The 23,326-nt window shown below is 41.4% G+C and overlaps 1 protein-coding gene across 9 annotated transcripts in view; it reads right to left on the minus strand.

Annotated features, from left to right (window-relative positions):
* Positions 1-23,326, minus strand: part of flna (filamin A, alpha (actin binding protein 280)) — a 64,243-nt gene that overhangs the window by 6,480 nt on the left and 34,437 nt on the right. For 2 of the 9 annotated variants that reach the window (XM_028453857.1, XM_028453865.1), the window contains exons 12-44: positions 22,903-23,039; positions 22,640-22,836; positions 22,442-22,555; positions 21,574-21,717; positions 21,375-21,498; positions 20,410-20,570; positions 20,225-20,315; positions 19,969-20,138; positions 18,867-18,984; positions 18,517-18,629; positions 18,010-18,159; positions 17,618-17,936; positions 16,127-16,300; positions 15,879-16,041; positions 14,999-15,159; positions 14,751-14,918; positions 14,540-14,663; positions 13,612-13,768; positions 13,350-13,539; positions 12,789-12,812; positions 12,147-12,388; positions 8,194-8,268; positions 7,502-7,601; positions 6,188-6,328; positions 5,051-5,179; positions 4,809-4,982; positions 2,852-3,013; positions 2,568-2,771; positions 2,272-2,424; positions 2,072-2,194; positions 1,437-1,703; positions 1,217-1,354; positions 148-263 (exon numbers count right to left, since the gene is read on the minus strand). In XM_028453857.1, coding sequence (XP_028309658.1) covers positions 148-263; positions 1,217-1,354; positions 1,437-1,703; positions 2,072-2,194; positions 2,272-2,424; positions 2,568-2,771; positions 2,852-3,013; positions 4,809-4,982; positions 5,051-5,179; positions 6,188-6,328; positions 7,502-7,601; positions 8,194-8,268; positions 12,147-12,388; positions 12,789-12,812; positions 13,350-13,539; positions 13,612-13,768; positions 14,540-14,663; positions 14,751-14,918; positions 14,999-15,159; positions 15,879-16,041; positions 16,127-16,300; positions 17,618-17,936; positions 18,010-18,159; positions 18,517-18,629; positions 18,867-18,984; positions 19,969-20,138; positions 20,225-20,315; positions 20,410-20,570; positions 21,375-21,498; positions 21,574-21,717; positions 22,442-22,555; positions 22,640-22,836; positions 22,903-23,039 — 5,023 coding nt within the window. Of the gene's footprint in view, positions 1-147; positions 264-1,216; positions 1,355-1,436; positions 1,704-2,071; positions 2,195-2,271; positions 2,425-2,567; positions 2,772-2,851; positions 3,014-4,808; positions 4,983-5,050; positions 5,180-6,187; positions 6,329-7,501; positions 7,602-8,193; positions 8,269-12,146; positions 12,395-12,788; positions 12,813-13,349; positions 13,540-13,611; positions 13,769-14,539; positions 14,664-14,750; positions 14,919-14,998; positions 15,160-15,878; positions 16,042-16,126; positions 16,301-17,617; positions 17,937-18,009; positions 18,160-18,516; positions 18,630-18,866; positions 18,985-19,968; positions 20,139-20,224; positions 20,316-20,409; positions 20,571-21,374; positions 21,499-21,573; positions 21,718-22,441; positions 22,556-22,639; positions 22,837-22,902; positions 23,040-23,326 lie in introns of all 9 variants that reach the window. The other 7 variants (XM_028453856.1, XM_028453861.1, XM_028453858.1 and 4 more) reach the window with 4 other exon arrangements.

Genomic DNA, 23,326 nt, shown 5'->3' on the forward strand with positions numbered 1-23,326 from the left:
ATCTTTGGGAGTTGTCTACGTTACCTCTAACGTATCTATAGGAGCTTTGGGAGGTTTGGAAGCTGCTGCTGCTGCTACACTGCAGGGAGTGAACTGTGGCCTGGTGTGTGCGCACACAAGATGTGTGTGTGTGTCTCAGAGCCTCACCTGAAGACTGGCAACAGTGAGGCGGCGGGCGTCATCCGATGGCGACGCCACAGGCACGATGAACGGACTGTCAGGAATGTGCTCATCGTTGAAGCGGATGGACACCTCATAGTCACCTACGGGAGAAAGGAAACCAGTCAGACGCTCAGTGTTTGAATGCTGCATAGCACCCACACTGCTCCAGAGTCAGGCCACCTTTGTGAAGCTCTCAGTAAAAAACTCAACATTTTTAAACATCTTATGTTCAAGAAACAAAGTGTTAAGTGAGAAAAAGCACTTTAAGCTCCAGGAAATGATATTCTGTTTTATCAGACAAAGACCAAAGCTGTGTTGGAAATGTCCCACTAATGTACTATACACTACAAATTCAACCTGTTTACTATATACTATAAATTAGGATGATGAGCATTCCCACTTAAGTATACTTCCCAGTTTCCCAAGATGCATTTCGAACCTATGACAAACACCTGAAGCACACTGAGGATAAATATCTCTGTTGATTCTCCACCTTTGAAAGTTGAGAAAGTGACCAAGTAGAATATCATCATGTGGTCATTTGATCCATGTATATACATTACATTCCTACATTTCAGCGATTTTAGTTATTAGTATGACATTTACAACACGGCTTAAGCGGACCCCTCAAATATCAATAAATCAAAGATCATTTACTCTAAAAAAAGAAATAAAAAGTTTAAAATTTTAGCTCAAAAGTTTGTTTTAATCTTCACTGTTGTTGGATGTTTAGTTTGGATTTACATATAAAAACACTAATCTGGCTGAATATCTGGTGGAGTGAGATGAAACCATGGTGATCACAACAAACTTTCTAGCAGAAATTTCTACCTTTTCCATCTCTTCTTTCTCCCAGAAAATTATCTTTGATCTATTGGTCTATGAGGCCTACACTTAGTTTTTATCTGATAAAAACATTTTGTCTAAAGCAGTTTTAAGTCAATTGTCCATCCAAACTTTGCTATCTATTTACATTTCACATACAGGAAGTATTTAGGAGACAGAAAACAAAGAGGTGAAGCTCATCGTGACGTCTTTCTGTGAAGTTGCTCACCAGGCTCCTGCACGGTGTAGGACACTCCACTGGAGCCGTCCTTACGGTCCTCAAACAGAATCTCAGCCTTGCTCGGTCCCTCCACAGCAATACTGAGGCCGCCAGCTCCCGCCTCCCGGGTCCAGATGCTGAATTCGGCTACATGTAGCAAACATATATCCGGTCAGAAACACGGACACTGATTAGCTACGTTTGACACATTCACAAAGACATCGCCTACCTTGTACTCCAGCCTCTGCTCTCTCCAGTCCCGGGCCTCCAGCTCGAACTTTGTGAGCCCCGCCCTCTCCGAGGGGACCAACAGTGAACTGGAACGGGCTGCCAGGCACGTGCATCCCATTGTATTTGACACACACAGTGTGTACACCCGTCTCAGTGGGAACAAATCGGATGCAGTAGGTGTTGTTCTCGCCCTCCATAATGTCAGCCTTGTGGACCTGGCCTGATGGACTGGTTACCTGAGCCGTCATGTCGGCAATGCTGATCTCTGTGGGGAAACGTAAGAACACGGCCATGAAAAAGGACATAACAAGGCTGATATTCAGCTACTAAAATAATGACTTTTTGAATTTAGATTAAAGCAACTGTTAGCATTAGTTTGTGTAGTCTGTGAAGCTAAAGGATGCTTTGCTTTTCTTACAAAGACAACGCACCGAGTATTTGTAATATTTTAATTAGTTAGACTAAATTAGGAACAAATAACCATCGTTTGTCAGATGGCTTAATAAGAAAACTTCCAAATTGAAGATAAAAAGTAGAAAAAGAAAAAATAAAGTAAGAAAAAAAGAGAAAAAAAAGTGTGTGAAGGCTGGTTGACTCGTGGTTTTATTTTGTGCTTCCAGGCAAGTTGATCACCTGGAATCTTGAGGCTGAGATCACACTGACTGCCCACGTTGGCGACAGATGCCGCTCTCCTCTTCCTGGTTATGCTCTCCTTCATCCTGCCCTCTCCTGTGACCTTTACAGTGAACACACTCCCTACACACACACGCACACACACACACTTAGCATAGCCACCAGGAATCAACCCCTCCTCACTGATCCCTGGTAAACACCTGGTACGTGTTGATCAGCAAATTTGATGTTGATGATGTAGTTTCCTGGTTCCGTGGGGCAGTAGGTGACTTTGCAGGTGCCGTCCTCTTGGTCTTCAGTGTTAATGTCCACTTTGCTCGGTCCCTCGATGGACAGGCTCAGGCCTCCGTATCCTGGACAGAGAAACAGGATTTAAAGCAGTGATTTTCCTAACATTTAAATACTATTGAAATTGTTGGAAATGTCAGACATCTTAAAATGAATAAATGATCTTTAACATTAAATTAACTAAGGAGGTTTATTGTTGTCATCAAACCTGCATCCCGTGTGTCAATGATGAACTCAGCAGGCTCAAAGGTCCTGGCCTCGCTCAAGCCCTGCCCGCTCACACGCACTCGGCTGGCGTCGCCGATCTCCGACTGGTTTATCATGACGGCGATGGGGCTGTTGGAAATGTGACGGCCATTTTTCTTGATGTTCACGAGGTGTTCGCCTATCTCCTTTGGAACGAATGAGATTCCTGTGAAGGTGAAAGCAGAAAACGATGGTGAGATGTTATCTGGAGTCCGTCTCCTGGTTTCAAATCACGCTCACACTCACCAACGTGTCCATTACGAAGCACCTTCAGTAGGCAGGGCTCCTCGCGGCCCGACGGTGTGGTCAGCGAGGCCGTCAGCTGGCTGAGGTCGAGCTCGCCAATGTCCAGGGGAATGTCAGCAGCTGAGCCAACCTTCAGGTGGGACATCCTCATAGAGTCGTCACCTGGGAACAGCAGTGACCTTCATGGATCCTCCTTATTATCAGTGTTTTCCTCACTTTCATTAACAGAAGTGAGAGTTCCGCAATTTGTTGTTGAAATGTGTGACATCGAGTCTCAACCGTTACAGGATCATCAAAATACATTCTGACTTATTCATAGAATTAGAAACCAATAAAAAGACCAACCTGTCTGCTATGTGAACATGCTGACTCAGCTGGCTGATACATAAAGGACCAAAAATAGGCAAAGTCTGCAGACTTTGAGCATCAAGTACTGATGACAATCAGTCACAGCTTTAGATTTAGTCTCTTTTTACTATTTTACAAGTTAGGTAAAGGTGCTTTCACACTTAGGGGCAGATTCACTAAAGGTTTAGGGGTATTAAAATGTGTGCAAACATAACTCCACGCACAAAAAAGGGGAACAAACCGCAGAGAATCAGGACTGCGCATCATCTGTGTGTCACAATGCGCCTACAATCCATTTAGCGCATTGCCCTCTGATGAATATGTAAAGAAGGCGGATCTCAAAACGGCAAAAAAAAATGGTAGGAGAAAATGCAAATAAATGAATGCAGTGGGTGCAATGCAATTAAACAAATCAGGAACAGTTTGCGGTGATTGTTTTAGCACCGGAAAATAGTACAACCCACAGGCAGGTGCAAACACACGCGCAGAGATCATCGCCGCACTGAATGTTGACACAAAACACAGCGGGGATGAAAAAAAGACTCAAGTTAACCTTCCTAGTATAAGAAAATTATTTAAATAAAACAATTGCATTTTCCTTCAGTGGCTTGTAATAATGACAGAGTGTGTGATGGAGAGAAATGCGGCTGGAGTCCAGTGTGGCGCTCTGGACGCACCGCTCCAAGGAGCTCCTGTGTCATCCTATACATGTTTTGACCTTCAAACTCGTCGCATTGATGGCAGGAGCGTCAATTTACGCAGCAATGGATCAATGTTTACATCTAAGAGTGTGTGTGGCACAGCGCTGCAGGAGCTCAGAAGGAACTGATGGAGCAGACACATTAGATTATAGGGGAAAATGACATTAGGTTTTAAAGTTTATTAAACAGCATTTTCATTTGTTTATTTTGTTTTCTACATTATTAATTGATTGTGCAGCAGACAGAAGTCAATCTGCCTCTCATTTATCTTCTTCAAATGTCATTTTGTGCTTCTGTGCACTCTCCACGTTAAACGAGCAAAATGTTCTTTTAAATAGGGCGGTCTCAACCACGTCTGTGAGTGCTGCAATGTTAGTGAATTCCCCACAGCAAGTGAAGAAACAGCCCCACAAAAGGATTTTGGGACGCACCTGGTTTACCACCCTTTATTTCAGATCTTAGTGAATCTGCTCCTTATAGTCTGGTGGACTCAGTGTGGTTCAGGCTCTACGGAACAGAGCAGTTTTGCTTTCATGTAGTGCTTTATCATTTTTATGCTTATAATTTTAGAATATTTTTCTTTGAATTATTTGATATGTTTCATTATTACTGTTTTTACCTTCTACTGTTTTTATGGTAATCCTAAAGTATATATATATATATATATATAAAATATATTTTAATTCTTCCCTTCTCTGCTTTGTTTTTTATTTCTGACTTTCTTATTTGTCATCTTTTTAACTATTCAATTAAATTACTTCTGTGCATTAGTCTCTCAACCTTATAAATCATTTTACCTTTTATCAATCACTTTAGCAAAATTCTATGACTTGGACTTCAATTGAATTTGTTTTGAAAGGTGCTATATATATATAAATATATATAAAGTTTGACTGATTGATTCTTACCAGTGATCCTGGCGCAGAAGGGGCTGCCTGGGATGTGCTTGTCATTGTATTTGACCAGAATGCTGTAGTCTCCTGGTAGGACGGGCAGATAGCTCACAGCGCACGTCCCATCCTGGTTGTCCACGCAGCTGATGTCGGCTTTGGACGGACCCTCGATAGCCAGGGAAAGACCACCTGCGGGGACATGTTGGGACCAGAGGCGTTAGATTCCCGTGGCGGCGGTCTCACATGGTCACACTCACCCTCTCCAGCATCTTTGGTGTTGACAGTGAAGATGGCTGGTTTGTTCACGGTGCCGTGGATGAGGCCGGGCCCGTACGCGCTGACATTACCGCTGTTTATGTAGTCCACGTAAAACTGAAGAGGACTGCCTGGAAAATGGAGTTAACACATCAGGACTGTGCATATATATATATATGCACAGTCCTGATGTGTTGTCATATACATATATACATACACATAAACAATCGTCCTAAAGGTGGCACAACAGCAAGCCTTTTAAGTTCATCACTTTGAAAATTGACAAAAAAAAAATCAACCATAAGTGCTACAGATATGGCCTCAACACAAACTTTAGCACATTTAATCTTACTGTAAAACATAATTAACTTATCAATTGATCAACAATTATGGAGGAGATATCAAACTGTCTATAGCTCATCTTCAGACTGTCCTACACAAACCATTCATACAGATTTATCACAAATTGAGCCTACAGTGCATCAAAATGTTTGATTGTAAATGGTAAGGTAAACATATACTTGACTCATTGCAGATGTTTGGAAAATCTCAGAATTTTATTTTAAAAACTCCATTATTTTTGCAGCATTTTGAATTTCACTCTCATGCTAACAATTGGAGTCAATGACACTTTAAAAACATTAGCTTTTCACTTATGGAGCCAATAAATAATAGTTAAAGTCAAAATAACATCTACATGCTGTCGAGAGGCAATATGTGTATTTTTTTTAACTTAAATCTTAATAACTGATTATTTAACAGCCATTTGAAATCTGCCTTTAAACGCAACAGCTGCTATCTTGCACACAGGTGACCAGAATAGTTATTTAGTAAAGCTACAGGTGACATTTACACGTGCTAATAATAAATGATGATGTGATCGACTTATTGACTAATAATTGTAGAAGTCCAACAAAATGTTTTAAACATGTTTATTAATTAACTCGGTGACAGTGCATCATCTCGTGTCAGAAAATGTGAGTTCAAGCCTCAGCTGGTGTAAAATTTCACATTAGAATGACACCTCTTTTCTTCTTCCTACTCTGTTTGTTGCTCACAATTATCTGATTTTGCTTAAAACTGCCTAGAATTGATCTTTGATTTCATCCCACAACAGGAGGAGTGACTTCAGGCGTTACCTGGAATGTGAAGGCCGTCATACTTGATGTCCATCTCATGCAGTCCAGCCTCTGTGGGGCCGTACTTGACCGTCACAGTTCCGTCTTTGTTATCAGTGATGTCGGGCTCGGTCACCTTACCAGACGGCATTCTCACCTCACCTGAGGAAACGCAAAGAGATCATTGTTCTAAAGAATAGTACAGCAAAGGATGGGATTTGACATTAAAGGGATCCTTCACTGTTTTTAAAAGTTTGGCGTAAAATCTTTGAAATGTACTTCATAAAATTAATATGATGCAAAATAATGTTTTGTTGGGCAATTATTTTTTAAACTGTTAGAAATGGGACAACTTTATGGTTTTAGAGTCTGTGTTCCACCATCTTAAAATCACGTGGTTGATGATGTCACAAGGTGCCATGCCTGTAAACATCTCATTGTTTCCTATTGGAGACAATGGGATGTTTTTTAGCCTGCTTTTTAGATAATTTAGCAGCTTTTTCAGTCAAAATGAAAACGTATGGTGCTTTTTGTTTGCTCTAAAAAACTAGGAAAAGTTAAAGATGCTGATGTACCCATCTTGTTTACTGAAAGAGGAAACAAACACCGAAAAAAAAATCTCTGACCGCAGGGAGCTCTTAAACAGTGCACAGCCGATGCTCTGGTGACTGAAGTTAGCAAGTAATCATGGACTGTTGAAGTCCCACCCAAAACCCTCTATCCTGAGGGTTTGTGCGACTCCAACAGTCTAAGATTACTTGCTTATCTTCAGCCATCAGATGCATAGCATTTAAGGGAAAGATCCTTAAGGAGCTTCTTCTCTGCTTCATTGTCCACTAGAAAACCTCAGAGTTGGAAATGTCGCCCCTGCGGTCATAGATTATTTTTCAGCCCACAACCGTTTTTATTTTCTTTCTGTAAACAGAAGAGGGTTACATCAACATCTTTGAACTTTTTCTGGTTTTTTAGAGCAACCAAAAGCAGCACAAGTTGTCAATTAGCTGCTAAACAATCTAGAAACAAACTAAAAAGCAGGCTGAAAGCTTCATTTCAATAGAAAACTATGGGCTGTTTACAGGCAGTGGGGCTGTGTGACATCATCAATCATGTGATATCAAGATGGTGGAACTTAAAGTAGTCCCATTTTAAAAGGTAATAAAATGAATATGGTAGAAAAAATAGTTTGTTAGGCATAGATCTTCCAATAAGTACAATTCAGAGATTTTAGGCCAGATTAAAAAAAAAAAAAAAAAAAAACAGTGGAAGTTCCCTTTAAAGCACAAGAAAGATGCACCCTTAGCACCCTCAAGACTTAATTTCATCAATTCTGATTACCTGTGATTTCTCCTTTTTGGATAGTGAACGGGATGACCAGGTCAAAGGGTCTCAGCCCGGCCACATCTAGTCCATTCATCCCCATCTGCCTGTCCTTAGCCTGGGGGGTGGGGGTTGGGGGGGGGGAACACACAGAGACAGTGGAAACGCCTGTGAGGATTGGTTTAGTCACAAAAAGCAACACAAATCGGTCAAAGTTCCTCCACCAGCAGACAGAGAACATGGGATGAAGTAACCATGAGATGGAGGGACGATGCATGTTATAGCAGGGGGTCATGGTCAGGATGACAGCTGGTGATGACAAAGCACAGGAATGCTACAAAAACATAGGGATGTTGGGAAACGGAGGGAAAAAGCAGAACTAGACCATTTTGGAAAATGTGGTGGAGATGGAAAGACCACATTGGAGCTTTTCAAAATGGATGCTTTGTTTAAAAAGCAAGTTGGTGTGTGATCCATACAGAGATTAGTCTGCTACATATCCTGTGTCGCTGAACAAAAGCGTGCACACTTTTTACAACCACAGTTCGTTTCCCCCTCCTTTTAATAGGTGAAAGCCCCTCATTGATTAAAAAAGGCCTGAAGCATGACACGTCGAACACTGATGCAGGCTGATGAAAATTAGGAGGAACAAATGAACATTAGAGGAACAAAAACCAAGCAGATGAGATGGGTGAGGGATGCTGAGGTACCCAAGGCTGTTGAGCGTAGTATGGAGGCATTTGGCTCTGCTGCATAAGCTGGTCTGAGGGAGCTCCTTCCAATGCCTGAGGGGATAGAAGGTGGTGAGACAGACGTGTGTGTTTTCAGCTTTAAGGATGAGAGCAATAAACTAGGGAGGAATAAAACAGTAGTCAGAGTCATCTGGACCCAAACACGCAGCCTCTGTGGAAAGAAAGAACATCTAATTCTTTGGTTTGTTTCGTTCACACGAGTCCAGGAATCTTCTAGGAGCAGACAGGTGGAAGTCATCCTTTCAAAGGAGTCGTTTCCTGAGCTTAAAGTGCAAGTCCACCCTACAACCACTTTTTTCTGCTGAATACATACATGATTTGGTATGAAGTAATGTAGTTTATTGATCAGAGTTCCCTTTTCATATTTTAGTCAAAGTATTTCAATTCAGCGCTTTTTGTTGTAAAATGTCAGAGTGACTGCCCTCTATGAAAGGCAGCTATTGAAATTGAATCGTGCTATTGGCTGAGATTAGATCAGTGACATCACAAACCATCACTGTTGGACCTGCCCCTCCTATAATATATAAGATCATCTCACAGCCCTCAGTGAGCTCCATATGGATCTGAGCAGCGCTGTGGGAGTGAGGCTGCTGTGACTGGGCGTGTCTTAACTACTCTAGGATCAATAGCCATAATAAAGGCCTTCACCTAGTGACAGGTCAGCAAAAACCTGGGGGTGTACTTGCACTTTAAAAGGTAACTAAAGTCCCAGGTTTAAGATGGATATTTTTTAAAGCCTCCTGGAGCAATTAAAATAAGCATAGTCTATACCAGGAGTGTCAAACAAGTGGGCGACAGATTTAGGTGGGGAAAAGAAGTGGCTTCACTGTGCTTAATTTACTTCCACATATTATTGATACTATATACAGTGTGAGGCACCGACTATACCTAAGCAATATCCATTAGTGGGGATTTTGTGGAAATGTTTGTGAGAAATGGCAGAATTTTAGAAACATTGAGAGTTCTCTCTATAATTTGAAATAAAAAAAAAGATTGCAGCCATGTGATGCAGGCACTGGAAAAAATAGCAAGCTTCTGTATATGTGTAGTTTGATTTAATTTGTGTATTTGGATGGACTGAGATATCTACTGTACAACTGAATTATTTGAGAATGTACACAATTATTTATGTTTTCTACAAACTGAACGGGCCAAAACGGCCGGATTTGGCCCCCTTGACACTTGATCTATACTATAACATCAACAAAGAATAATTTATGCTATGCTAACTAGCTACTCAATACTTCGCTCTCTTCACAATTATTTCAATCCAACCTACTCGCCACAGATTGAAGAGTCCTCAGTTTTTATAGAAGGGGCTTGGCAGTAACTCTGACATTTTTTAATACTTGAACTTATATGTCAAGATAAGAATCAATTAACAACACGACTATATACTAAATACATTTTAGTTTTCAGTAGAAAAAAAGTGGTTTAGGGGTTTAGTTATTCTTTAATATTCTTTAAATAAAACATGTTACAGGGTTTGGAGTAAAAAAAAAAAAACTCAACTTATAAACCTAAACAAGAAAGAATTTGTTAAAATACTTGAGTTGTATGCTTAGTAGGGGTGGGACGATAGACGGCGTTTACAATAACAAGTTCACAATAAAGATATGGTATATTAAAAAGTGAAAATAAAAACATAACAAATTATACATTAAACAGACCATTAATTTACAGTCTGGATGCGTAAGTGGTGGTTGTCGCTCTGCTCTGAGTAACAGCTGAGATCATTGCAGATGTCTGTGTGGGCTTGTGGCAGGGGGAGGAGCTCACGGCAGCAGCTGCTGCTGCTTAGGGCAGTAACAACAGAGTGATGCATGCTTTCATGTCACTAAAACGCCAGAAAACTCTCCAATAACACAAGCTAAAGACCCTACATTTATCACCAGTCTATATTGAGAAAAAAGCTGCTAAGAGCTCCACAGTTGTACACGTTCACGAGGATAGCAGCAAAGGGACAATAGGTTTTGAAACAGAGAGGGGAGGGGGTCTCATGATTTTACATACTGCAGCTTTAACTGAAAGTTTTGTCAGTAGCACAATTGTGGGTCTCCGAAATGTCTGCATTTAATGTGAGTTTTATGGATCAAATGGCTACATGTTAATATTCTACTTTGTCACTTTCTCATGGTGGCAAATCAACAGAGATGTTTAGCCTCAGGTTTTTGTCGTAGGTTCGAAATGCATCTTCAGAACCTTTGAAATATACTTCAGTGGGAACGGTCCTCATCCTAAACAGTGGCAGACTTACCATCATAAGGCAAGGCGTCACCTTTGCCTTGGGCCCCCAACCAGTAGGGGTCCCAAAAAGCCCACTCCCTAATTTTGATACCTCACAGTTGTTTTTGTTGTTGCAATAAGGCCATAATACTTAATCATGATTTTGTGAAGAGTTCATTTTAAGTGTTGAATCATTGTCGACTACTGTATGTCTCACAAGAAAATATACACAACCTGAGTTGTTGATCCAGCAGGAGCTGATCCAGCATCATGGCCAAAACACCTCACCGACAGAAATCATTGCAGAATTGTTCAAAAGGACCAGTGCAAATACAAACTGACTTCCCTAAAAACCAACACGATCAGCGTTTTAATAGTAGTCATTATTACAGGCTAATAATAATGGGGAGAAGATCAGACAGTCCTGGCTTGTCTACATTCAGTTCTCTTTGAGGATGAAGGACTGAGCATACTAAATGTTGTGTGACCTCAAAAATACCAAATATTTCATGATCATACCCAAGTGGGAAGGCCCGTCAAAGAACTATGCCTTGGGCACCCAAAATGCTAAGTCAGCCACTGACCCTAATTATACTTACAGTATATAGTAGACAGTAAATACTCATTGAGTTAGTAGTGTGTAGTACAAAGTGGACCATTTCAAACAGCCTGTGTCACTTGGTGGACTAATGAGAGCTGTAAGCTGTAATTGTTTTCAATGAGTTGCAATTCGTGATAGTGTATTTAGTGAGTTAGCGCATGGTACATTTTTTATTCTTGGGATAATTTTTTATTTATTTTTTCTGTATAATTTATTTAAAGCTTCATTTGGCATGCTCGGTTGGAGAGAGGTTGGAGAGGGCGTTAAGAGAGAGGTCATTTAGGTTAGAGAGGGACCGGAGAGGGTCCCATTCCTCTCTCTAACACTCCCTCTATGTCTGCTTCTTCCCTTGTGTGTTTGCTCCTGTACTCCTTCTGGCTTTTGTCTTGCAGGTCCGTGGGATCCTCAGTGTGGAGTTACAGAGTCTCAACAACTCTGTCTCCACCCTTTCCTCTGCACACACCCAACACAGCATAACGTGGATGGCTGTTCATCATAGGAATGGGATCCACACAAGGTTCCTGCTGCTTAACAGAAGGTTTTCCTAGCCGCCATGATGAATTCATGTTGGGTGTGGGATACATATGTATGTGTATATCCGTATATATGCATATGTGTATCCATAAAATGAAGAGTCCGTCCTTAAGACTGCTCTACTGTAAAGTGTCTTGAGATACCATTGGTTATGATTTGTCGCTATACAAATAAAAGATTGATTGATTGATTTTGCACTGTAAACTGTAAATATATAACTTGTTTTAAGTATTGCAATAAAAATACACATTTTTCCCAAACATGATTAATAATTGTGATTATAATGATAATAACAACATTCATCAAAATAATCAGGATTATCATTTAGGCCATAATCGTATAGCACTAAGCATGGCTGTATTTTCTGTCACCAATTGACACTTTTGGACAATGACTGTTTCCTGCAGATGAGAAGACGAATGTAGCAGAGATGGAAAGGTCGGCTTCACAAACACCCCTGTAACAATACATCGCCACATATCATCCCACCTTTAATGCTTAACATTACAAATGCGGTCACAGCCCGAGGAGGTCAAAGTGCATCACTCACCGTCACTTGAAAGGGACTATTGGGGATGTGCTCGCCACCAAAGCGGACGCAGATCACATACTCGCCAGGCTGTGGCGCTGTGTAGAAGATGTCAAAGGTGCCGTCCTCGTTTTCCACCACGTCCACGTCGAGCTCCGCCCCCTCAGGCGTGCACACGCTGCACGTCACCTTGCCTTTACCGGCAGCCTTGGCGTCCACCGTGATCACAGTCTGTTCGCCAATCTGGATGGTGGGACCAACACCTGCACCTTGACCAGGAGAGAGCGTGACATGAAACATACACACGCACACTCAGTCGCACTACGTTCAGCATGCACATTCCACAACCATTAGACCAGGTTAAGCAGACTAGAATGGAGTCGTTATTTATCTAATGTTACCATTGAGTTACAGCTTCTATGTTCCACGCGTAACTCAAAGATAGATTAGCCCCAGAGCCATTCTACCGTCTGTGTTAGTTCATTAGTTTGTTCACTCGTCAGGTGAAACTGAGAAAGGAAAAACATGGTCAAGGTCAAAGCAAAGGGAGAGGATGGTAGACATGGCAAAGAAGAAGGCAGAGAAGGGACGTAATCAAAGCTGGAGCCACTACCCTCCATGCTGACAGGACAGAAGGAGCAGAGAGTTTTTTGGTGGGCTTACCTAAGCCGTGACCGCCGATTGAGACTGATAAAGGACGAGTGAGAAGCAGGAGAGGGAGCAAAAAGTGACAAATACACACAGTCAGGTGATGGTGGCAACATCTGTGCGCTAAACACCTAGAGGAAAAACCTTGGGGGTGATGGTGGCATGTGAGCAGGTCGAGCAGGATGGTGATCCGTGTGTATGTGTGTGTACGGCACAGCACAGGGGTGACATCATTGATGAGCTCAGCGTGAACAAACTATTGGAATTAATTAATTTTAGTTTCCTCAGGGCAACATTTATCAAATCATTTCCGAGATAGATGTTGATCATGTGACCTTATGTGATTAAATTTGTCCATCTTTTATTTAAACTGACTGACTGGTAAATGTGTCCTCTGTTAATCCTGGGATAGGCTACACCCTAAGAAGCAGGAATAGGCTCCGCCTGCAACTCTGCTCCAGATTTGAGGAGTAGAAGAAAGAAATCATACAATGTGAAGGGAAACTACAATGATTGGTCTTCAAACATCAGGAAGCTGAAAGGTGACCGGTCCCCGCAGTGTGTTGCGGTGTGTACCTGTGACGGTGCATTTGCTGGCGTCCCCGGTGGGTAGGGCTCTAATACGGTACGGTGAGTATGGGATCTCGTCCCCTCCGTACTTGATGAGGATGGTGTATCTGCCGGTCATGTCGGGTACGTAGGACACCAGGTAGGTTCCATCGTGGTTGTCACGGATGTTGGCCTTCTTTGGCTTCCCTTCTGGATCCTGCACAGAGACGATAACCTCATCTTACTCACTTCTCTTGTGTTTTTCTGTGTGTCTGCTGTGGCCACTCACAGTGATCTGCACTGCGAGCAGACCCTCGCCGGCGTCCTTTGCATCAATGGTGAACTCGACGGGCAAAGAGGCGGGGACTCCTGTAGTGTTCAGGCCTGGACCACTGGCACGCACTTTGCTGGCATCGTGGGTGGGAAGGACCTTCACTTTGTAGGGACTACCAGAGGGACAACAAAGAACAGCAGGTTCAGCATGGAGAGCGCCATTCTGCCCCCTACAGGCAATAATCAAACTACGCCATTGAAAATACAAAACACACTATGAACTTCTTTTTAGTTGAATTAAAGACAGACAGCATTGCTCTTAGAAAAAAGCAACTGGCCCGCCATCAAAGTAAATACACAAAATGACATCAAAAATGCAAAAAAATACAAAACACACAAAAAACAGAAATAATGCACAAAATGACATCAAAAATTAAAAATACTTAAGACAACAAAACTACAACAAAACACTACAAATAAATAACTGAAAAATATTGAAAACACAACAAAAATAGACAAATTACTCCAATCTTAGTCAAAGCAACAACAAAAACACACAAAACGATTTGTTACATACAAAACAAAAATATACAAAATGTCAGGCATAAACACACAAAACAATACCAACAAAATAATATAATTTCCTCAGTCACTTTCTATATTTTTTTGTTTGTTTTTGTTGTGTTGAGTCCTTTGGGAGTACGTTGTGTAATTTTGTTGTCATCTTGTATGCATTTGTTGTCAATTAGTGTATTTTGTGCTGTCTGATTTATTTTCATTTGAGTCCGTACTTGAAGCTATTTTTCCAGGATATTTGTATTTTTCTGTTTGACATATTCCCCCATTGATGTAGTTTTTGAGATGGAGATGCAAATGTGAATAATGAGATTTTTTAAAGCCGATATCTAGTAGAAAAAGGTAAGAGGAAGTATTTAGTGTGCTACCTGCGTGGAATCTCCTCATCGGCGTACAGGACATTGATGGAGTATGGCCCCTCTTTGGTGGGGACGTAGTTGACCGTGTGAGTCTGGTCACCGTTGTCCACAATCTCTGCAGGCTCCACCACACCTACACACAACCCAAACAGAGAACTCTTAAATTGGCTCCTGATCTGTGTGTGAGCTTTTGAAGAGTTAAAACATCAGTTCACTTCACCTTTGGGGCCTTGAACGCGAACCTGCAGCGGGGCCACTCCGGCTTTGGAGGCGTCCACCGTGAACGCCTGAGGGATGTTGGCTCTAACGTTGTTACTGAGCCCTGGACCTTGACACTTGACCTTCGTGCAGTCCACCGTGTCAGTGACTGGCACCGAGAACGGACTTCCTGTTTAGAGGAAACACTCCAAACATTGAACCCAGACTTCATTGCAAATGCAGACACTGACACTGGTTACGGAGCTCTACCTGTGATTGGCTGTCGGCCATACGTGATGTTCAGGTTGTACGTGCCAGGCTCATAAGGAATGTACTCCACACTGCAGCTGCCATCCTTGTTATCAGTGCAAGACATTTTGGCTTCTGATGGACCTTCCATTGCAAGACCAAGACCACCAGTACCCGCCCCCCTGCACAGGAAGAGTACGTTTAAAGGAAAACCAGCAGAGAGCCATTTTAAACACATCCGCCAATGTTTTTACAAATGTGGCCTAAAACCTGAAATCTACTTATTATAAGATCGAAGCTTAACAAAACACATTTCGAATCACGACTAATATATATATATATATATATATATATATATAGGGGTGTAACAATTTGTTTTAGCAACTATTCGATTTGAATCACAATTTGCTGTTGCCGATTTGATTCAAGGATGATATTAGTTAATTTAGAATGATCAGATCCAAAATGATTCAGTAACTTTTTAGACAAAATAAATATTTAACCAGTGTGACTGAAATAATGCTATACAGTACAGGTAATGTTTCATAAATTCCTGTGGTTTCTTGTGGTTGACAGTGGACACAGCGAGCGACTCCTTTAGAATATCTCCATCTGTTTTAAAGCCAAAGTGTTTCCACACACTGGACTTGAATCTTTCATTTTAGATAACTACAATTTCATTTATTATACCCGGTATGCAACAATTGACATTTTCATTCATGAGAAATAATTGTTAAAAAATGCATTTGTCATTTTGACGAGTCAGAATAGAACTGTATATATCATTAATTATCAAAAAGAATTGTTAATGTCTGTAATTGCAATTACTCTCTGCCATGCCTCGCCTTGCAGAGAGTGCGTCACTAACTTGTCAAACCTTTACAATCTTATCGTCACGTACCGTGTTTCAACCGTGAATTTGTTGGGCTTGTTGGTGATGCCTCCTTTCAGGCCAGGTCCATGCACACGAACGCGACCTGGATCACAACCTTCAGTCACGCCAACCCTGAAAGGACTCTTAGGCACCGAGGAGCCGTCATAGCAAACCTCCACGATGTGTGGCCCTGGAATGTTCACACGGCACAACGATGGCTTCAAACCCTGCTGTGCTAAGCAGGATCAATGCCATCATTGGGACTTCCAACCTACCCTCTTCATAGGGAGTGTATTCCACGTTGTAGGTTCCGTCTCCGAGGTCGGTGATCAGTGCGTCCATGCGGCTCCCAGACGGGTTAGAGATAAGAGTTTTAATGTGGTCGCCTCCGGTATGTGTGAGGGCTCGAGCATCCACTGTGAAATCTGTGGTCGCCTCGCGGAAAACTCCTAAAAAACACACAATGGGAGATGTTCAGCTTCAGTAGTAACAGCCTGGGGAGCAGAACAAGCTGTCAAACTCATTTTAGCTCTCTGTGACAAATGGGGTTTGACAAGGTGGTGTTTTATCACCTGTAATGTTGAATGGGTACATGGATGTTCTCTCAAAAGAGTTATATGCATGCAAGACTGGAGCAATGATTGGGCATTTGATGTATGCAGATGACTTAGTTGTTCAGTCTCCATGCAGTGCTAGGCTACTACAGCTGCTCAGAGTGTGCTTAAGTTATGGCGTACACTACAACAGTAAATTCAACTCCAAAAAGAGTCTAGTTATGATTGTTCAAACAAATGAGGATTGGAAGTTAAGCTTTCCTGCATTCTTTTAAGGCAACCTGGAGTTGAATGTGGTTAAAGTGAGGTGCCTGGGTCATGTTATGCTCAGAAATGTTATGTTTAAATTTATTCTAAGGTTATCTAAGTCAAAAAAGGAGTTGATCACGGCGTTGGTTGAGCCGACATTAGGTGACAATATATTACTCCTGTTATTAGAAGCATTGGTGGGAATGTATGTATCCATTTTAACTATATGCCCTGTTAATATATTGTACTATGGACTGAATTGGTCTAAAATAAAGTTTAAATGAAATGAATCAAATGTCAGGGTTTTTTCATTTTGTTAATCTTTTTTTTATTTTGTAAATTTTTTTTAGGGTTTTTTGTATTTTTGTGTGCAATCATGCCCTGGAAAATATTGTGCAGTTTAATTGGATTGCGTATTTGGAGGGACTGAGATATCCACAACTGACTTAATTGGTAATTTTCACAATGATCCACGTTTTATCTTTCATTTTTCATTTCTCCTGAGGGCCAAATTCGGCGCTTTAAAGAGCCCGATTTGGCTCAAGACCTTTGTGACGTTGCCAATCAAAAAGCAGCTGACCAAGAAACATGTAACGCTGCATTCAAGGCAACTCAAAAATCAGCCTTTCCGAATTTAAAATTCCAATCTCAGAGTTTGACCAAGTTTATCAGCAGCACGTGAAATCTTCTCCAACATTGCAAAACCGCTAAAATATTAGATTTTTATTTTAGAAGAGGAGCTTCTACTTCAGGTGGTGTTCTAAGTCACTTTTTCAAGTTGGAGGTCAGAAAATCTGTCTTGGCGGAAGATTATGATGGGACTGAATGGTTCTCTGTGTGTGTGGGTGTGGTGAGATTATCGGAGCTAAAAAACACAGTAAGATCAAAACCGCAGGGGAGATAATACACTTCTTCAGGTTTGGAAAGTCCTTATGCATGATGTGTGTACTCTGTGTTATTGACCTTTGCCCTCCACTCCTGGTCCATATACACGCACTCCACTGGCATCGACCGCAGGCTCCACGTTGAGTCTAGTGGGGAAGTTGGGCACATCCTGTCCGCCATAGCGTATCGTGAGCGTGTACGAGCCAGGGTACAGAGGGATGTAGGTGATGGTGTATGTCCCATCGCCATTGTCCTGGATATGAACTTCTGCCTCTGTGCCACTGTCCGAGATGATCTCGATGGTGAGCTCGGCCGGGCCGGCGTTGGTACAGTCCACCACAAACTCCCCTTTCTCGCCCACCTTGGCGCGCTCCAAGCCAGGACCTGAGCAGAGCACCTGGGGGGGAACAGGGAGACGTCAAACCATAGCATGCAGATGCGTCCCAAAGCTGTCCAGAAGAAGGTTCAACCTTGGAGGGATCCGTGGCAGGGTAAGCAGTCGGGGTGTAGGGTGACCCCGGAATAGGAGCGCCATCATAGGTCAGTTCCACCTGGTACGGTCCCTCCTCCCGGGGAATGAACTTAACCTGACTGGTCTCAGGGCTCAGTCCAGGCTCAACCTATGATATAAATATGAAGTGTACACCAAGAGCTTTACAAGCAATATGGGATATAACCCAAAGTTAAACAAGCTTAGCTTTAAAGGCTACATTTTTTAAAGGGATCCTCCATGGTGCAAGATGATGCATTTTGTTAGTCACATATCTTCCAAGTACATTTCAAAGATTTTAGGCCACATTTGTAAAAACAGTGGGGGATTCCTTTAACATTATGGACACTAAATCAAGATTAAAATTAAAACAAAGTCAGGGTGACTGAATATGAAAGAAAAACTAAAGCCTAAACACTGTCAGAACAGTTACAACTGCCTTATTAATCATTACATGTGCATTTCATATTATTAAGGATCATCATACCTTGCTGGCTACCGACTTTCCAGATGGTGCGGTAACCTTGGCAGCTACTTTGCCCTGCCCACCAGCTCCTTTTGATTTGACCGTCACTTCCTGATCTCTTCCAACAGTCATCTCTAGAAAAGCATCAAAGCAAAACATTAGAAATGGAAGGGAATTAGAAAGCTTTTTGTATCATCCAGAATCTTATGTATTTTATGATTATGCTATTTTTTTGGGCTATCAATACTTCAGTCTAAAAACAGTGATTGCGCTCTTCCTCCCTGTGCTGTATTTTATTTATTTTTGTTCTTCATGGCTGAGTTTTGTCTTTGCCACGGTGCCTTTGTGTAGCCATTTCTTGCTGTACGTACTGTCTCCGAGGCCGGTCACGTTGATTTTGCTCAGGTCCAGCGTGGGGGCCACTCCGACGTTGAAGGGGCTTTTAGGAATCTGATCCCCTCCATAAGTCACAGCTACTCCCAGAGGGCCCTGGAGCAGGTGGAGAGCAGAACTCATGTTACAGACGCAGACAGAACAATGCTTCGTTATGAATCACCAACACCAGTGTCGGACTGGATGAATAAAAAATGTACTAACTGGCAAATAAGAAATTTGAGCCTGAGAGCTTCACTAAAGGTGGAGACATTTCTCAAAAGTTCCGTTTCTCTCCAGTGGAATAAACATTCAAAACAAACTACAGTAGATTTTAAATTACACTTTGATCACAGAAAAACATCACTGTGATTAATCTGAAACAATAACATTTTTTTTTTTAAATATTTGTTCTGGTTACACCGTATTTATTAAAGTAAATTATTTCTTGTAACTTGTAAAAAAAAAAAAAAAATTAGAGCCCATTATGTCACCTTGCAAAAATTACTCAACGGAAAACACAAAACACAGAAATTACTCCACAAAAAAAAACAAATATGCAAAAAATTACTACAAAAACACAAAGCGACAAGATCAGCAAGATAATATTCAATGACTCCAAAAACACACAAAAATGTACTACAAAAAACAAAATAAGAAAAAAACCAAAACAATAACAAAATATAGAAAATGACAAAATACACAATGACTTCAACAACAACGATGCATCCAAAAACAAACAAAATGTCGGAAAAATAAACAAAAGGACAACAAAGACGTACAAAATGAGAAAACCAGTGCCAAATAACAAAAATATACAAAAACATACATCAACAAAAACATATAAGTACCCTTTGTTGTTTTTTTGTATTAATGCTCAGATTGGTCATTATTCTAATGCTGACATGAATGTTGCCCTGCTGTGATAAAAGCTCGTCTCTGTTTCAGAGAAACACACAAACTGTGATATCAATATTTATTTATGGTTCTCTCAACAGCAAACCCAAACATGAATAAAAAGCTCAAATTTTTCCTCGACGTGTATGTGTGTGCGCACACGCGAAGTGAAAGTGAATTTTTGAAGTTCGCGTTGTGTCTCACCTGCTGCACAGGTGTGTACTTGACGGTGTGTGTGTTATCATGGTTGTTAATGATCTCCAAGTCCTTGACGGCCTCTCCCTTGGTGGGGCCGCTGAAGTTGCAGTCCAGGTTCGCCTTTCCTGCTCCTTTAGTACTCACGGTGAAATGAGTGGGTTTGCACAATTCCACCCCTGAGAGAGATTAGACAAAGCCAGGTTTAACTAGGCCAGACTTATGGTGTTCTCTGAGACTTTGTGAACGGTTGGTGGGTTCTTACCGCTGCGGCTGAGCCCTGGTCCCTCTGCCTTGACTTTACTAGCATCGTGAGAAGGATCTACTTTGAGCCTGATGGGTGTCATGGGGATGGCCTTCACATGGAAACAAACACGCATTAAACACACACACACACACACAGTGTGGTGAGTGCACGTCCTGCTGGAGGAAACCGCCTGGGTTTCTCACCTGGTCAGCAAACAGGACCATGATGGTGTAGCTTCCTGCTCCGGGGGGCGTGTATTTGACAGTGAACGTATCGTTGTCATTTCTAATGATGTCAAAGTCGATGTCGGCCTCGGCAGGTCCCACTACCCCCGGGGCACACTTGATTCCAATGCTGATGTCACCTGAGGGTAGGAACAATGGAGCACATCTGTAGTCATGGCATTTAATCTGGACTTTAGTCATTATACAGAAAGAGAAGAAACCTTTGACACATTTGAATTATCAGATAAAAAGTCCTCATAGATTAATAAATCAATCATTTGCTCAGAAAAAGATGTAAAAGGTTGAAATTGCTGGTTGAATGTTGTATTTTTATCTCAGCAGAACTAATGGCTTTGTTGACATGTTGAAAAAGTTTGGTGTGTTGCATTGTGGGATGTGGAGTCCTGTAGACGGATGCATAGTAGTGTTTTTCCTTCACTCCTACTGTGATTTCTTGTGTTTCTTGTCCACACAAGGAGGACAGTGATTGGTTTGACTCTATTTTTATTCTAGTTTGTTCCCAGAATCCCCCTTGATATCACCTCACTGCACCAAACAAACATCCTTTATCATTTTGCCACAACTTTCAGGAAAAGTGTTGGGAAGTCCCTTTGGCAGAGTTTTATGGGGTCAAATAAGAAATTACAGTAAGAATGAACTAGAAAACACTTCAATGCATCCATCTGCGAGACTCCACATCCCACAACGAAATGCACCAAACTTTTCCGACAACGTCAATAAACAGATTGTTTACAGTAGAGATGAAAACAAACGTTTGAGCAGTGATTTCAACCTTTTTTCCCCACGATTTATTGATGTATGAGGCCTACTCTGTGTCTTTATTGGTTTAAAAGTGATTGAAAGTTTCCAGTAGATTTATTAATTAGAAGAGGTTTTACATCACTGTAACCTTCCATTGTAATTATTTGATATGATCCACTTACCCTGACCTGCCTCCGAGCAGTCAACAGTGAAGTAAGTTGGCTCAAAGGCTTTCAGGCCCGTCTTTGCCACTCCAGGTCCAGACACCTTCACCTTGTTTGGATGACAGCCTGCTCCTATGTTCATCTGGGGGTGAAAAACATGGAGGCTTTAGAATAACATCTGCGCACACTGGCTCTGCGATGATCAGAAGGGACTCACCCTAAAGGGACTGTCGGGGATGTTGACTCCGCCCCAGGACACCATGACGGTGTGTTTGACAGGCTTACGGGGGGTGTAGGAACATGTGAAGGTGCCGTTTCCATTGTCTTTGACTTGAACATCCACAGGATTGCCTTCTCCATCCTACAAGAGAGAGCCACAAAACAAGATGAATCAACGTCAGCATTTTTCAATACAAACAAAGTGAAGTGAGACAATATGCTTGTACTTGATAAAGTAAGTAACTGACAAAACATCCAAGATTCTTTGTGTTTAATCAAATAAAAGGTAAAAATAAGATCCATATTCTTCTAATGGCTCCTTTAAAGTCATGAGGGCTGTTTATTGGGTCATATGTCATCAATTGTATGTGTGTGTGTATGTGATGATTGTATTGTACAGTCATACACCTACATGAAAGCAACAAATTCATAAATAATTTTTTTTATATATTTTTGTTGTTGTGTCTGTGTTTTCTGTTGTATTTTGTGTATTCTCTGGCTTTGTGTGATTTTGTTGATAATTTGTGTATGGTTGTGTGTTCTTGGTATCGTTATTTTTCCTATTGTGTGTTTTTGTTGTTTTGAATTACCATATTTAGTAAATCGCTTTCATTTTTGCATGTTTTTTTATTGTGGTTTGTGTTTTTGGTTTCAGTAAGTATATTTTTTCTCTTATTTTCAATTTTTTGTTTGTTTTAAATAATAATTTTTTTATATTTTACTGTTTTTGTGTTTTTTGTCATCTTTTATACTTTTGTGTATTTTTGTTGTCACCTTGTGTATTTTTCTGTCATTGTGTGTGCATTTGGAGTAGTTTTATGTGTTTACTTTTAGGCAGTCTGTATGAACTTTGGAGGACAGCATACCTGAGCTACAATCTTCAGTGGCGCCTTCCCTCCTTGCTTGGCGTCCACAGTGAATTCAGTTGGTTTTCCCACAGCGAGGCCGCTGCTTTGAAGGCCTGGACCAAAGGCTTTCACCTGAAAACAATTCAAACACATAAAACTAACACGCTGACTGGGCTTTTGGTGTGAGGAACTGAAATCTTGGGAACGTCAGCAGACCTTGTCGGGATGAAAGTCTTTTTCTGGTGCGTTAACGATCTCAGCCATGAATGGCGAGTGTTGAATATCCTCGTTGTTGCACAGCACGTGCACCGCATACTCTCCAGGCTCGGTGGGCCAATAGCGAACATCGCAGGATCCGTCCCCCTTATCGTCGCATTCGATCTTAGCCTGAGACGGACCTTCCACAGAGAAACCTGGAGAGGCGTGCTGATCTTAGCAGTGCAGACTAGAATGACATCTCCATCACCTCGCCGACTTACCCAGAGTTCCAACATTGTCCCCAACAGCTTCCACCACAAAGTCAGCAGATTTACCCACAATGCCTCCTTCAAGCCCTGGACCCCAAGCCCTCACTTTCTGCTGGCCAGCCTCTGCTCCGATTTTCACCTCAATGGGACTGAAGGCAACGATGGTGACGACATCCATTTAGAAAACAGTAGAAATATATTAAACATGTGAAACAAGTTACTGGTACACTATGTGATAATATTAGATGTTCTATAAGACGGTGTGGCCTTTCTAATCTTACTTATAAGGCTAAGAGAAGAAATTAGGTTTTGAACTGATGTGAAAGTGAACAACAATAATTTATAAAACACAAAAAAAGACAAAAATTAAATATGTACAAAAATGAAAAAAAAAAAAAAAAAAAAAAAAAAAAAATCACTAAAAAAAAAAAACACA

Source organism: Gouania willdenowi, chromosome 7, assembly GCF_900634775.1.
Source record: "Gouania willdenowi chromosome 7, fGouWil2.1, whole genome shotgun sequence".
Taxonomy (NCBI): domain Eukaryota; kingdom Metazoa; phylum Chordata; class Actinopteri; order Blenniiformes; family Gobiesocidae; genus Gouania; species Gouania willdenowi.